The 13575-nt window shown below is 41.5% G+C and overlaps 1 protein-coding gene across 3 annotated transcripts in view; it reads right to left on the minus strand.

Moving 5' to 3' along the window:
- The window catches only part of MACIR (macrophage immunometabolism regulator), a 169150-nt gene that overhangs the window by 41614 nt on the left and 113961 nt on the right, over positions 1-13575 (minus strand). Inside the window, exon 4 of one of the 3 annotated variants that reach the window (XM_070234481.1) lies at positions 2152-2209. The exons of 1 other annotated variant lie outside the window; for it this stretch is intronic. In XM_070234481.1, coding sequence (XP_070090582.1) covers positions 2174-2209 — 36 coding nt within the window. In that variant the 3' untranslated portion in view covers positions 2152-2173. Of the gene's footprint in view, positions 1-2151; positions 2210-13575 lie in introns of those variants that run through there. One more of the 3 variants, XR_011425653.1, reaches the window with a different exon arrangement.

Below are 13575 nucleotides of genomic sequence, written 5' to 3' on the forward strand. Positions count from 1 at the left end.
GAAGAAGGACCTGGCCACCCACTTGTGAAAAAATTGGCCATGAAAACTCTGTGAACAGCAGCAGAGCATTATCCCATACAGAGCCAGAAGGTGAGAGGATGGCGTGAAAAGACCAGGCAGGGTTTTGCTCTGCTGTACCCAGGGTCACTAGGAGTCAGAATCCACTGGATGGTGCTAACAACAACACCAACAACTATGAGGTCTATATTCTAGGAGAGTTGTAGGAATACAAAAAAGTATTTGAAAAATTATAAGGTTTTTCAGTGATTTGGTCCACAAAAATTTAAGTGCATATTATATTCCTGGCACTGTTCTAAACACTGGGAATACAGAAACAAATAAAACAAATAAAAACACATACTATCAAAACAACAATAATAATAACAATAAATAGCTACCATTGTGGAACCTATCCTCTTTCTGCAATTATTGAATATTATAGAAATATGAGTAATTTTTGTTTCCTTAGCTTTGCGGTTAACTCCTATTTAACTGTAAATATCTGACAATATGCTCCTTTAATTGGTTATCTGTCAAGTAAACCTTACCCATTCACCAGTTTCCTAAGAGCTCATTTTGGTAAGAGAAGGGGGAAATACAGAGGGGCATGGAACGTGAAGACATAGGAGGCTGTGCCAGGTGAGGTTGTGGGGAGGGGGCAGGAAGGAGGAGAACGATGCCTCTCACAATTTTGCCTACCAAAAACACTGCAACACAGAAGTAATTTCACTATTATTCTAAGTAAACCACCTGCTACTGCTTTCAAAAAAGAAAAAAATCACATAACACATTTCAAAGTCAGAAACAGTGTGTAGGATCTGCATTTCTATTCCTTCCATTAGCATGGATAATCAAGAGTTTACTGTGTGTGTTCAATCAAAGCTAGCCCCAAGCGAGTCCTAAAATATAGCAATTACATGGTTTCCTCCCACTCCTGCCCTGCATAATGGATCCTGAAGGAGAAAGGGTGTTCAAACAGGCTGAAGCATAATTCTTAGTGCGTGGGTAAATCTGAAAAAAAAGTGAGGCACTTTAAAATAGGTAGGAGAAAGGAGCATGGGTGTGTCCTTCCCTGAAACACCAAGAATAGTCCCTTTTTTGGAGGAAAGAAGATGAGGCCAGAGTGACAAAATGAGATTTGATTGGTTGGTTACTCTTTACTTCCAAAAGAAGATTCCAGGGGATTGAGACCACAGGCCCCTCCAAAACAGTAGTTAGCCCAAAGAAGAGAAATGAGAGAGAGAGAGAGGCAGGCTCTAGGGGTTGTCAGATCTCTGTGATAAGGAATGGCACATTATGCCTGCGTTTTCAGAAGTGGCCCTCCTCTTATCCTAGTTTCAAAAGAAGCCCCCTTTATTCACCTTCTCATTAAAACAGCCTCTCCAGAAAAAATGCTGAGACCACACAAAGCAGGACATTCATCACTAGGGCAACCCGGGTGCTCACTGAAAGCTGGCCGGCACAAAGGGCTCGCTGAAGGCTTTGCAGGAAAGCTGGTTCCCTTCGCCTCAGACCATATTTCAGATTTAACATCGAACTCAAATAGGAATCAAATTCTATTTTTTGTTTTTTGTACTAGAAGTACTTACGAAAAGTAAAGTCATCCTTTTAATTTAATTTTACTTTTTAAAGTAGGCAACTTCTTGGGTAGTATTAAGCACCAGATATTTATTTACCAAGACACTGCCACCAGCTACATCCCATCCCATTTATACCATCTAAATTCTGTGTGGCTAATTGTCTCCCCGGATGGCCTGGATACTAAATCTGCAAGGACCATTCAGACATGTTCCTTCTCAGCTTTGCCCCTATGTGCTCCCCTCCCACATCTGCCTTCCACCCATCCTCCCTGTCAAAGACCACACACACACACACACACACACACACACACACACACACAGAGTCTCCTCAGGGCCCGCAGAAGCCTACCCATCTACAGCTCAAATATGATGTGTGAAATGACGCCAGAATCTGATTACAGCACTATTCACACATATATAACGGAATTTACTGCAAGTCATTTTTGTCTCATATACATTTTTAAGGACTTCAAGATATTAAATTTACAAAAGAAAAAAAATCTCCACTCAGTGGAGGCAAGGGGCAGACTGTCTTATAACAAAACCATCACAAGCTACCTTCCAGTTAGTGCGCTTACCTGATCAACCCTGCTTTATTCCTGGTCTTCCTTATAGATCTCTTTCTTTTCCTGGAGATAAAATAAAACCGTTACATTTGGCCAGAATAATAATATTGTATCTCAGCTTTATTTTAATTTGCTGTTGACAAAGCTTTTTCTCAGTCACTTTTCAGAAAAATAACACCTCCTGAGAAATCATCTTTAGCGTATCAGAATCTCCAGCAGAAGTTCCACTGTAGACACCTGGGGCAATTTTCTCAGCTACAGGACAGACTTCAGCTGGAGTGTGAAATTGGATCTTTTTTATTTTTTGTCTTTTTCATGTATTCTGAGGAGTGGGGGTGAATTGGTTTTGTATTCCCATTTCACGTAAACCGTTCTGTTATTTTGTTTTAAATCTACACAAAGCACCTAAAAAAGAAACTTGAAAAGAAACCCAGCTGAAATTTTAGCTCTTTCACATTTATCAACAAAGAATTAGAGAGATTAGGAAAATAACCAGATAGAGTTAATAATAACCAAAAAGAGTATCAAGTTCTGAGTCAGATCCCAAGGATTCCAAGATTAGTAAGACATAAATTCTGCTCTTGTGATATTCATTCTAGGTGAAAACAAAGAGGAGAGAGTATTTATCCATCCGGAAAGAGAAATAAAGTATCTCAGAATAGGTAATACCTTGAGAGCTATTTGAGGTCCTCAACAACTTTTGAGAGTCTAAAAGGGGTCCTGAGATCAAAATGTTTGAAAGCTGCTGTTCTAGCACATTGAGTAGGAAGTGAAGAAAACAGAGACAGAGAGTAGAAACAATGCTTTCAGGAAGTTTGGCTAGGAAAAAGAAAGACATAGGATTACTGCTAGAAGGGAACTTTGGGATCAAGGGTTGTGTGTGCGTGTGTGTGTGTGTTAAAACAGACACTATTTAAATTTGAGCATGTTTACATACTACGGATGAGGGTCCCTTAAAGGGAGAGATGCTGTATGGGTGGGGGCCGGGGTACAGTAGAGAGAATAAAATCCCTTAGAAGAAATACAGGGATTAGTCTCAGATTGGAGAAGGGACAGCTCAGTCCTTTTTACAGGAGAAAATTAGGACAGGATTGATTCTAATGTCGAGAAAATTTTAGTTTTTGTGGCAAGAAGTTGAGGAAGCTCTCATCTTATGGCTGCTATACATTCTGTGAGTTAGGAGGGAAGGTTATGTGCTGAGGAAGTGGAGAAAGGTTGAGAGCAGGGGAAGAGCAAGAGGTTAAAGAGATGGGAGAATATTTGAGTGCATTCTTATGGAGAATGTGAGGGACGTGACTATGGAATTCTGTTAGGATTTCCAGGAAGCATTGAAAATTCTGTTGATTAAAGTTGAACATCATAACTTATAGCGAACCAAATCACTAGATTAAAAGATTTTTTACTTTATTGTAAAATATAACATAAACACAAAAGTACATAAAACAGATATTTATAATTAAACAAATATTTCTAGAGTTTATCAATACCTTTATCCTCCTACCAGATAATTAAAAACTATAGAATGCTTTCACTGAATTTATTCACTCACCATATGTGGTTATCATCCTGTATTTTAAGCCTGTGTTTTAACTCCATAATCCATTTTTTTTATATAGTAAGTGTTCATTTATACTTACCCATGTATTTATCACTTTCTTTACTCTCCATTTCTTCTTTCATTTTAGGCCTTTCATTTGCACTTACCCTCCTTTAGAATTTCCTTTAGCAATGGTATGTTGGTGCAAATACTCGCTATTTTTGCTTGTCTGAAAATGATCTTTTTTCACCTTTATTTTTTAAAGATTTTTCTCAGGGTATATAACTCTAACTTGGCAGGTATTTTCTTTCAGTGATTAGAAGATATCATTCCACTGACTCCTGGCTTTCATTGCTGATACTCGGAAGTTAGCACTCAGTCTAACTGTTGCTCCATTAAAAGCATTCTGATATTTTTCTCTGGCTGCTTTGAATATTTTCTCTTTTTCTTTGGCGTTCTGCAGTTTCCTTGTAAAGCATCTAGGAATGCAGTTCATATATTTACCCTGCTTAAGATATGATTGCTTTTTGAATCTTTAGATTGGTGTATTTCATCAACTCTGCAAAATTCCCAGTCATCATTTCTTCCAATATTGTCTCTGCTTCTATTCTGTCTCTCCTCAACTTAAATGTACATTATAGCTTCCTCTGTGACTTTTAAAATCTCCTTGTCTATATTTTTATCTCTTTATGATTTATTCTGTATATTTTCTTCTCACCTATATTTCCATTCATCTTCCCATTATTTCTGTGGATTATTTGCTGTTAAATCCAGTCACTGAGCTAAATTTAGGTTACCTTTTGTTTTTCATTTTAGAAGATTTACTTGGCTCTTTTTCAAATGTTAGGTCAAATTTTAGAGTTCCTTGTGTTTGCCATTTATTTCCTTAAAGAGAGTAAGCATAAGCGTTTACAATCGGTCTCTAATGATTCCAATTTGTGAAGTCTTTATAGATCTGCTTCTTCTGTTATTCTTAATGTTTTCTCCTCATGATATTCTGTTGCCTTGCATAAGTGATTTTATTTTGCACCATATACTTTTCACTTTCCCTGAAAAATATTTGTGGGGACTCCTTGAAGTGTAGCACTAAGTTACCTGTCTCCAAAGAAGATCTGAGTTTACCTCTGCTTGGAAACCAAGGGTACCACCAGTCTAGAACCACCTTAAAACAAATTTTTGGGTTGAAGTTTCCCTAGACCCCTCAGGATATGTGAACTCAGGCTGCAAATATATTCAAAGTTTGGCCTTTGGCCACACCTTTTCAAAAAGTAATTTTTCTCCTTTCCTTTTTTCCCTCTTCTATGTGTAGCTCCAAGGCAACATTTCCTGCAGTTTCTTTCTGATTCACCCTTCCTTGAGAGCCTAGCCCTTTGTGATTATGGCTTAATGTGAGGAGAGTCTCTTATTAGATTCCCTTCCTGCCCTAGGCCCAGGCCTTAAATTATGATCCCTTACCCTATGAGGCCACCAAAACCAAAGTACAATTTTTCCAACATAGAAAATGCCTTCCAGGCCAAGGGACTTCAGTGTTTGGCTTACTTTTTTGAGTTTTCAGTTTTCCTTAAATTTTGATCTGGTAATTCCTTAATATCTCTTTAAATTATTCAATGTTTTGAAAGAGATATTTTTATTATACCCAGTATTTTCAGCAGGAGAAATTTGTCCAAACAATCTGGTCAACCATCAACAAAGTGGAAATCATAATAATTCTTCAGGAATGCTCATCAGCCCACTTACGGACGTACAGAAAATGGACATTTGTTTCATGCAGGTCTGGGGTCTTGCCAAGTAAGAATAGAAATAAGATGTGTTAAGTCACCAACAGTCAAAGTCTTGAATTATAAAATATGAGCTGAATGAGAAGAAAATAATAAAAGAAGTGTTTGAAACATTGAATGTAGATGATAAACAGAATAGAGGTCTCAATCAGCTCAAAGAATTGATACATTAGGAACAATTTAGTGAGTGACCTAAGCAGACAGGAAATTACAAAAAGTGAAATATCTAGGTACATGATTTCCAAAATAGAGAAGTTTATTGTGACTAGGAAAGTAGGCAGCTGAAGTACAGTGGTCGAGAAGGTTATTTTGAAGACAAAGAGGTCAAAAACCTGAGATTTCGAAGCCAGCCAAGATAAGGTCAGAACTAGAAATGGAACAAAAGACCACAAGACAGACCGGAAGTCTTCAGTGAGTGAATGGAAATGATCATTACAAGGGTAGATTTCAGGAACCAGGTGAAATAGAAGGTGGTATGCCAGATGTCATTTACCTCAAAATAGCAGAGGAAATTTCATGAAGGGGCAGGAGTAATCTCCTGAAATAGCTTTAAGAAATAAGATGACACAGATTTTGCATCCATATCTGAGGAATGTCAGAAGTGAAAGAATTATGATAAGGCAGATTTGAAAAGCAACCAAACAGGACGTCTAGATCTGAAATGGTTCCCTCCTTTTATCATATCACTGTGGATCCCAATGAGAACATAAGATTCACTTCCCTTTCTTCAAGAATCAATTCAAAAGCAAGAAGGGATTTCAGGAAATGGTAGGCAATTTGACATCAAAGAATCAGTTTTATTAATGGTTCAGGCAAGTACACAATGACCGCCAACATTTGGAGATCTCTAGTATAGCTAGTAAGGATAACATGGCTTAGAGTAACTCTCTCTGGCAGCTTGGTATGCTATATACTCTGAACAACAAATAAAAATGCTCAAAGAATTTCCACAGAAAAGATCCAAGAAACCTGAGCTCACCATTAGAAACAATCGCAAAACTCACAGGTAAATAAGCACCTTGCAAGTCAATGAGGATAAAACAGTGGAATCAGACCTATAATAGCTTCATACACTAGAATTAGCAGAATAGAACTTAAAGTAAGTATGTCTGATATGTTTAAAGAAATAAAATAGATGTAAAATATGAATAACATGTCCAGGCATATTTGAAAAAGAACCAAATAGGAGTTCTCAATCTGAAAAGAAAAAGATGATAATGAAATGAGAAACTCAATGATAGGTTTAACAGCTGATTAAACACAACTGAGGAATTAGTGAATCAGAGATTTGGAGAATTAACCAGAATACAATAAGGATATCCTAAGAGATAGAATATATCAAAGAGAGTTAAGATAAATGGAGAATAGAATGAGAGATTCTAACATGAATCTAATCAGAGTTTCAAGCGCAGAGAAGAGATGGGAGAGAGAATATTTAAAGAGTCTATGGCTAAGAATTGGTGAAAGAACAACAAATCTTAAGCAGAAAAAATTAGGAAAAATGTACACCTAAACTCATTTTAGCAACACTAGAGAACACCAAAGAGCAGCTTACCTGCAAAGAACTACGGCAGAGTTAAGCAAGCTTTGTTTCTGTACAGGACCAAACAGTAAATATTTTAGACTTTGCAGCCCTAACAGTCTCTTTTCCAACTATTCAATCCACCCTTTTAGTGAAAAACATCCATGGACAACATATAAATTGGTTGTGTCCCAATAAAACTTTATTTATAAAAATAGGCAGCAGGACAGATTTTGTTCATGAATCGTAGGTTGCCAGACCCCAGAACTGCAGAATGATGCCCGATTTCTCAACAGCAACAATAGCATCCAAAGAAAAAGGCTTAGACTGAGGCCAGGTAGGTGTCTCCCACTCCCTCCCAAAGACCTTCATTGCCCAGCCAACCTAACACAGGTCAGCCTGAGAAACTGGAACTCAGAGAGCTCCTGCTTAGTCTGTCTTTCACTGAGCCTGGAAGTGCAAGGCAAGCCTGCCAATAAATGTGGCCCGAGGGGTATCAGTTCACACCAATCAGAAAACTGCTCCCTACTTCTCCAGCAATATCCCCACAAACAAATCACCCAATATGACCAGCGTAAACAAAAGCTTTAACTAGGGAGTTCACAGGAGCTTACCCAGAATCTACTTTTAATCTCCTCCAGCCCTTACACTACCCCCATTTCCAGGCCAAATTGAGCAAGGCTCATGGACACATAGGCATCGGCCCATCACATTCACAGTAGTTACCAATACTACATCCAAGAAGCCAAATAACAGACCAGTTTTTGGAAGAAGGATTATGGCCACAGATTCTGTGAATATCCCCAGACAGCAATGCCAAAATGGCAAATATAACTCTAGAAGTGCAACCATGGATGACCAAGTGGGAAAAATAATGTTTCTGAGGATATCTTCTCACATCAATGCTCAAAAACAGGGCCAATAGAGAACAGCAAGAACCTCAACCAAAAATGAATCAGGCTGCAGACAGCAAAACAAAAAGCAATGTTGCAAACACCAACACACCCTGATGAGCACGCTCCGGCAGAGTTCCCAGAAGTTTAGGTTAGCATTAATCATTGCTCCTAATTGCTGTCAGTTAACTCTCCTGAGCCCCCTCCAGGCCAAGCTATCATCCCGTGAAACATGTTGTCTTCCCTTATAATGCATTTTCAGTCTTGCCAGTAACAGAATCTGTGGCTTTGGTGTTCTTTTACAGAAACACTGATCGAATTACCCTAATTCCTTTTTGTGTGTACTGGGTTACTGGGCAGAATTCCAGAAACAAACGCTTACATTATCCTCAAATAGAATACCTAACTTTCCAAGATGGCTCAGAAGTAAATGTTTCTCAGTCATTTCAGGCTTGGCCATTGATAAAGGCATACTGTTCTTGACACCCTGCTCTCTGGACACTAGGTTACACAGGCCACATGTAATCTCATAACCTCTAAAACGGTTCCAGTAAAGGCCCTTTATTGCCATAGCATCCTGTGCTCTCTGCCGGAAATGCAAACAGGCCAAATTTCTCTTAGCCTAGTCCCTGCGCGTTTACAGGCTCGTTTCCCAGCCTTGTAAATCTCACTGTGATTTCCATTCCATTCAATCCATTCACTTAAGAAATTGCTGCCTATTCTGTTGTTTAAGTGCTCAGGGAAAAACATACACATCCTTTTTCCTCCTAGTATGTTTCTGTATTTTGCAATATTTTGGAAGTTCTTTCTAATGGACTCTAGAAAACCTATCATTTGGAATGGGAATAAGAGTAAAGACTATGACGTTATATAGTTCAGTCTCCTACTTTGACAGTTGGGGAAACCTACAGTTTAAATGACTTCTCCAAGACCAACGAATGTCAGAATCAAGTGCAGTATTCATTCTAGAGGTTTTCCTACCATATTACTCATATCCTAATATTTGAACTTTTTTAAATGCCCCATGACACCAAGATTCTTAACTTTTCCTTTTCCTGCAAACCCTTCTGATTATATGCTTTGCCTGAGTCTTTACAAGAAAAAAAAATTATATCTTTTAAAAAAATGTATAGGACTGACAATTAAATATTGTCAGAAGCAGACAATTAAATATTCATCACGTCAATGTGACTTCCATTTGACCTTGAAATGCCAGTGTGACTTAATGTGAAGATATCAAGATGATAGCACAGCAGACGCTGCCAAATGAAAATTTTGCTGCAATGAGCTTTTTATGAAATATTGAGGCTAAGCAGAGAACCAGTTCCTCTGACAAAAATACTCTCAATCACTCCCCTCACTAAATCACAGTGTGGAGGCTGCAGACACTCTGAGCTTTCCATTGCCAGCAATGACACCCTGAATGCGCTTAGCTGGGAAACATCCAAGATCTGAGAGATGACCTTTTTATTGCAGATTGTGAGATCATCTTCATTCCCATAGGTTTGCATTCAAAACAAAGGTTTTGTCTTTGTGGGGTTTTTTAATTACATGGCATTCAAGCACCTCATTTGTATGAAGCTAAAAAATAGCTCCCGCTGAGCAGGAAAGGAAATGGTGGGCTTTCTTTCTGCAGCAGCATGAGCGGCAGTCACATCTGGAAGCACACTGCATTCTCTCTCTTCTATCGCAGTCCTGTTCGGCCCCCATCCTCCCCTCAGGTGGAAAACTTAACCTCACACACTTGTACAAGAACACAGTTTATGACTCAGTTGAAGCCTTTGACCCACCTCTCAGTGAGGTGAACCACCGTTTAGAGGAAGGAAAGGAAGTCATAACTGCAGATGCTGCAAGTGGGACAAGCAGGATGTGCTATGCATAGGATATGATGGTAAAGACAACCTGAGGTGCTTTCAGCTCTTGCTGTGTCACCTGGCTGGGGCACTCTCTATCAGATGAAATTTACTGATCACCCAGGAGGGGCTAAGATCTCATTCACTGTTCTGCTGAGAGACTCAAGGGTAAGCAGCTTTCCACAGAGACAGGTTTAGGAAATAAGTGGTATGTTGCATGGCTCTGTGGATGCAGAAAGGGAAAGGCTTCTCCATTCAGTGTCGTGGAGCAGTGGCCAGGTGGAATGAGGCGTACAGTCCAGCTATAGCTCAAGAACACTCCCTGATGACACCATGGTAACCCTTAGTTTCACTGAGTGCAATGGCCCCACTGTTCTATTCCTGGCACAATGCTCGGTGCTGGCCAGGATTCATTCCTCCCTATTCAGCTCAAGTTGAAGTCACATAATAAAATGCACAGTGACAAGATTTCCTGAGGCTTTCAGGTGCATTCAGCCTGGCAGGCTGCAGGTTGCTACATTTCTAGGTCCAATGGTTAAATGAAGGCACCCATTGCTTCCAGACTCCAGTCGGAATTAAAACAGATGCTGTCTAGAATTAGTTATTCAGGAGGCAGTTAAGGATCCTTTGAGTCATTTATACAACAAAATACTTTTAGAGTACCAACTATGTCCCAGGCTTTCTGCTCGGCCCTGGTTGATACAAATATTAATACGACATAGCCTGGAGGAGTTCATAGATAAGAGAGGGAGAGAGAGAAGTACACATGTAATGCAATATGGTGAGTGCAAGATTAGAGATAAGTGCCAGGTCCTCGGAGGAAGAGTATCTACCCCAGTCTGAAATGGATGGGAAGACTTTCTTAAGAAAGTTTGGCCAAAAAACGAGGGGAGGCCCAGGGTCCCGCACCCACCAGCAGGGAAGGCCTCCACTCCCCATTAAATGGGAGGCCCCGCCCAGAAGCCAGAACAAAGAGAAGCTCCTGGCGGGCCCAGCATGGCACCAGACCGCAAGCTGCCACTGAGCTCACGGTCTCCAGTGCACAGCTCGGTGCAGGGGGCGCTTGGACTTCCCGTAGACATGCTTGGGGACACGGTTGGAGCTCCAGCGCCTGGCTCTGTGGTGTGGGGAAGGCTCCAGGGTCCCACATCTCCCCAGCAGGGAAAGCCTCTGCTCGCCATTAGCAGGGAGGCCACGCCCAGAATCCAGGTAAAAGGGAAGCTCCCAGTGGGCGGATACCCCGGGGCAGCTCCAGACCGCAAGCTGCCACTGGGATCACAGTCTCTGGCATATGGCTCAGTGCAGGGGGTCCCCGGAATTCCTGTAGACTTGCTTGGGGACACGGTTGGAGCTCCAGCGCCTGGCTCTGTGGCACGGGGAAGGCTCCGGGGTCCCGCATCTCCCCAGCAGGGAAAGCCTCTGCTCGCCATTAGCAGGGAGGCCACGCCCAGAATCCAGGACAAAGGGAAGCTCCCAGTGGGCAGATCCCCTGGGCAGCTCCAGACCGCAAGCTGCCGCTGGGCTCATGGTCTCCTGCACACAGGTTGGTGCAGGGGGTGCCTGGACTTCCCGTGGACACGCTTGGGGACTGGGTGGCACTCCAACACCCAGCTCTGTGGCCCGGGGGGTCGCTCCAGGGTCCCGCATCCCCCCAGCAGGGAGGGCCTCTGCTTGCCATTGGCAGGGAGGCCCTGCCCAGCATTCGGAACACCAGGAAGCTCCCTAGAGCAGAATTCCCCACAAGGCAGCAGCTTACAAGCCAGCACCAGGCCCACAGACACTGGCCGTGTCCCAGACAAGGCAAGGGGCTCCCAGAGATCCCATGAGAGTGAAGCGGGGCAGAGTAGAGCTCCGGTGAAACGGCTACGTAGCCCAGGGTGCATCTCCAGGTTCTTACAGCAGCCTCAGCGAAAGCCTCTGCACAGCACTAGTGGAGAGGTCCCGACTGGCAATCGCAAGGTGGGAAGGCCCTGGGGCAAAAGCAGCACAGGTGAGCTAAGGACAGACTGCAGAAGATACCCATAGCTCTGCTGGGACCTATAGCGGACAAGTGTGATCTGGTGGGCTCTGTTAGGGACAAATCGGAGATTTTAGGTGATCCTGCTCCTGGCTGATGGGAAAGCCCACAACACTGCTGCAGACCACAAGGAGGGAGCGCATCTAGGTGGGCTGCAACAGTAGGCACCAGCAGCCTGAGGCCCCCTTGCGATTGCCCCCACAACTGATGAAGGACCCCACAGGACCACTGTGACTATGAGGAGGGGTCCAGGCCCAGTCAGTAACAGCTGACAGGGTTCCTGGTTGGGGCAGTCTAAACAGCTGCCCCCCCACACACACCAGACGCAACAAGTGGAAGCAGCGACTAAACTTTATCTCTATGAGAAGACACAAATCCACGCCATCAAGCAGTATGAAAAAATATATTAAATATCCAGAACAGAAGGAAAATGATAAGCACCCAGAAAACAATCCCAAAGACAATGAAACCTATAACCTAAATGACAATGATTTCAAAACTGCCATTATGAAAAAACTCAATGACCTAAAAGAGAATTCAGATAGACAACTCAATGAGTTCAGGAGCTATGTCACAAAAGAGCTTGACACTATAAAGAAGAACCAATTAGAAATACTGGAGATGAAGAACACAATGGAGGAGATTAAGAAAAATCTGGACTCTCTGAACAGTAGGGTCGATAATATGGAGGACAGAATTAGCAATTTGGAGGATAGGAATATAGAAATGCTGCAGGCAGAGGAGGAGAGAGAATTAAGACTAAAAAGAAATGAAGAAACTCTCTGAGAATTATCTGACTCAATTAGGAGATGCAACATAAGGATTATAGGTATACCAGAGGGAGAAGAGAAGGAGAAGGGGGCAGAAGGCCTGTTCAAAGAAATAATAGCTGAGAACTTTCCAAACTTGGGAAGAGAGATGGAACTTCACGTCACAGAAGCCAATAGATCTCCAAACTTTATTAACACAAGAAGACCAACCCCAAGACATACAGTAGTGAAACTAGCAAAAGTCAACTACAAAAAGAAAATACTAAGGGCAGCCAGGCAGAAGAAAATAACTTACAAAGGAAACCCCATAAGGCTATCAGCAGATTTCTCAGCAGAGACCTTACAGGCTAGAAGAGATTGGAATGAAATATTCAAAACTCTGAAGGACAAAAACCTGCAGCCAAGAATACTCTACCCAGCAAAAATACACTTCAAATACGATGGAGAAATAAAAACTTTCCCAGATAAACAAAAGTTAAGGGAGTTCATCACCACAAAACCTCCTCTTCAAGAATTGCTCAGGAAGAAACTCATTCCTGAAAAATCAAAAAAAGGAAAGGGGTTACAAAATCCAGAACAAAGGAGATAAGCAGAAGGACAATAACACAAAGTAACAGCTCTCCATCAGGACAAAATGCAAAAGAAACGGAAAACAAGTGATAAAATTGCAACAGTAGGCCCCCACATTTCAATAATCACACTAAACGTGAATGGATTGAACTCTCCAATCAAAAGGCACAGAGTGGCAGGATGGATCAAAGAACAAGATCCAACAATATGCTGCCTCCAGGAAACACACCTCAGCCCCAAAGACAAACACAGACTCAGAGTGAAGGGATGGAAGACAGTACTCCAAGCCAATAATGAACAAAAGAAAGCAGGTGTTGCCATACTTATATCAGACAAAGTAGACTTCAAAGCAAAACAGATAAAGAAAGACAAAGAGGGGCAGTATATAATGATAAAATGGATGCTCCACCAAGATGACATAACAGTTATAAATATATACGCACCTAACACAGGAGCACCAAAATTCGTAAAGGAACTATTGACAAAACT

This window comes from Equus caballus, chromosome 14, assembly GCF_041296265.1.
Source record: "Equus caballus isolate H_3958 breed thoroughbred chromosome 14, TB-T2T, whole genome shotgun sequence".
NCBI classification, from domain to species: Eukaryota; Metazoa; Chordata; class Mammalia; order Perissodactyla; family Equidae; genus Equus; species Equus caballus.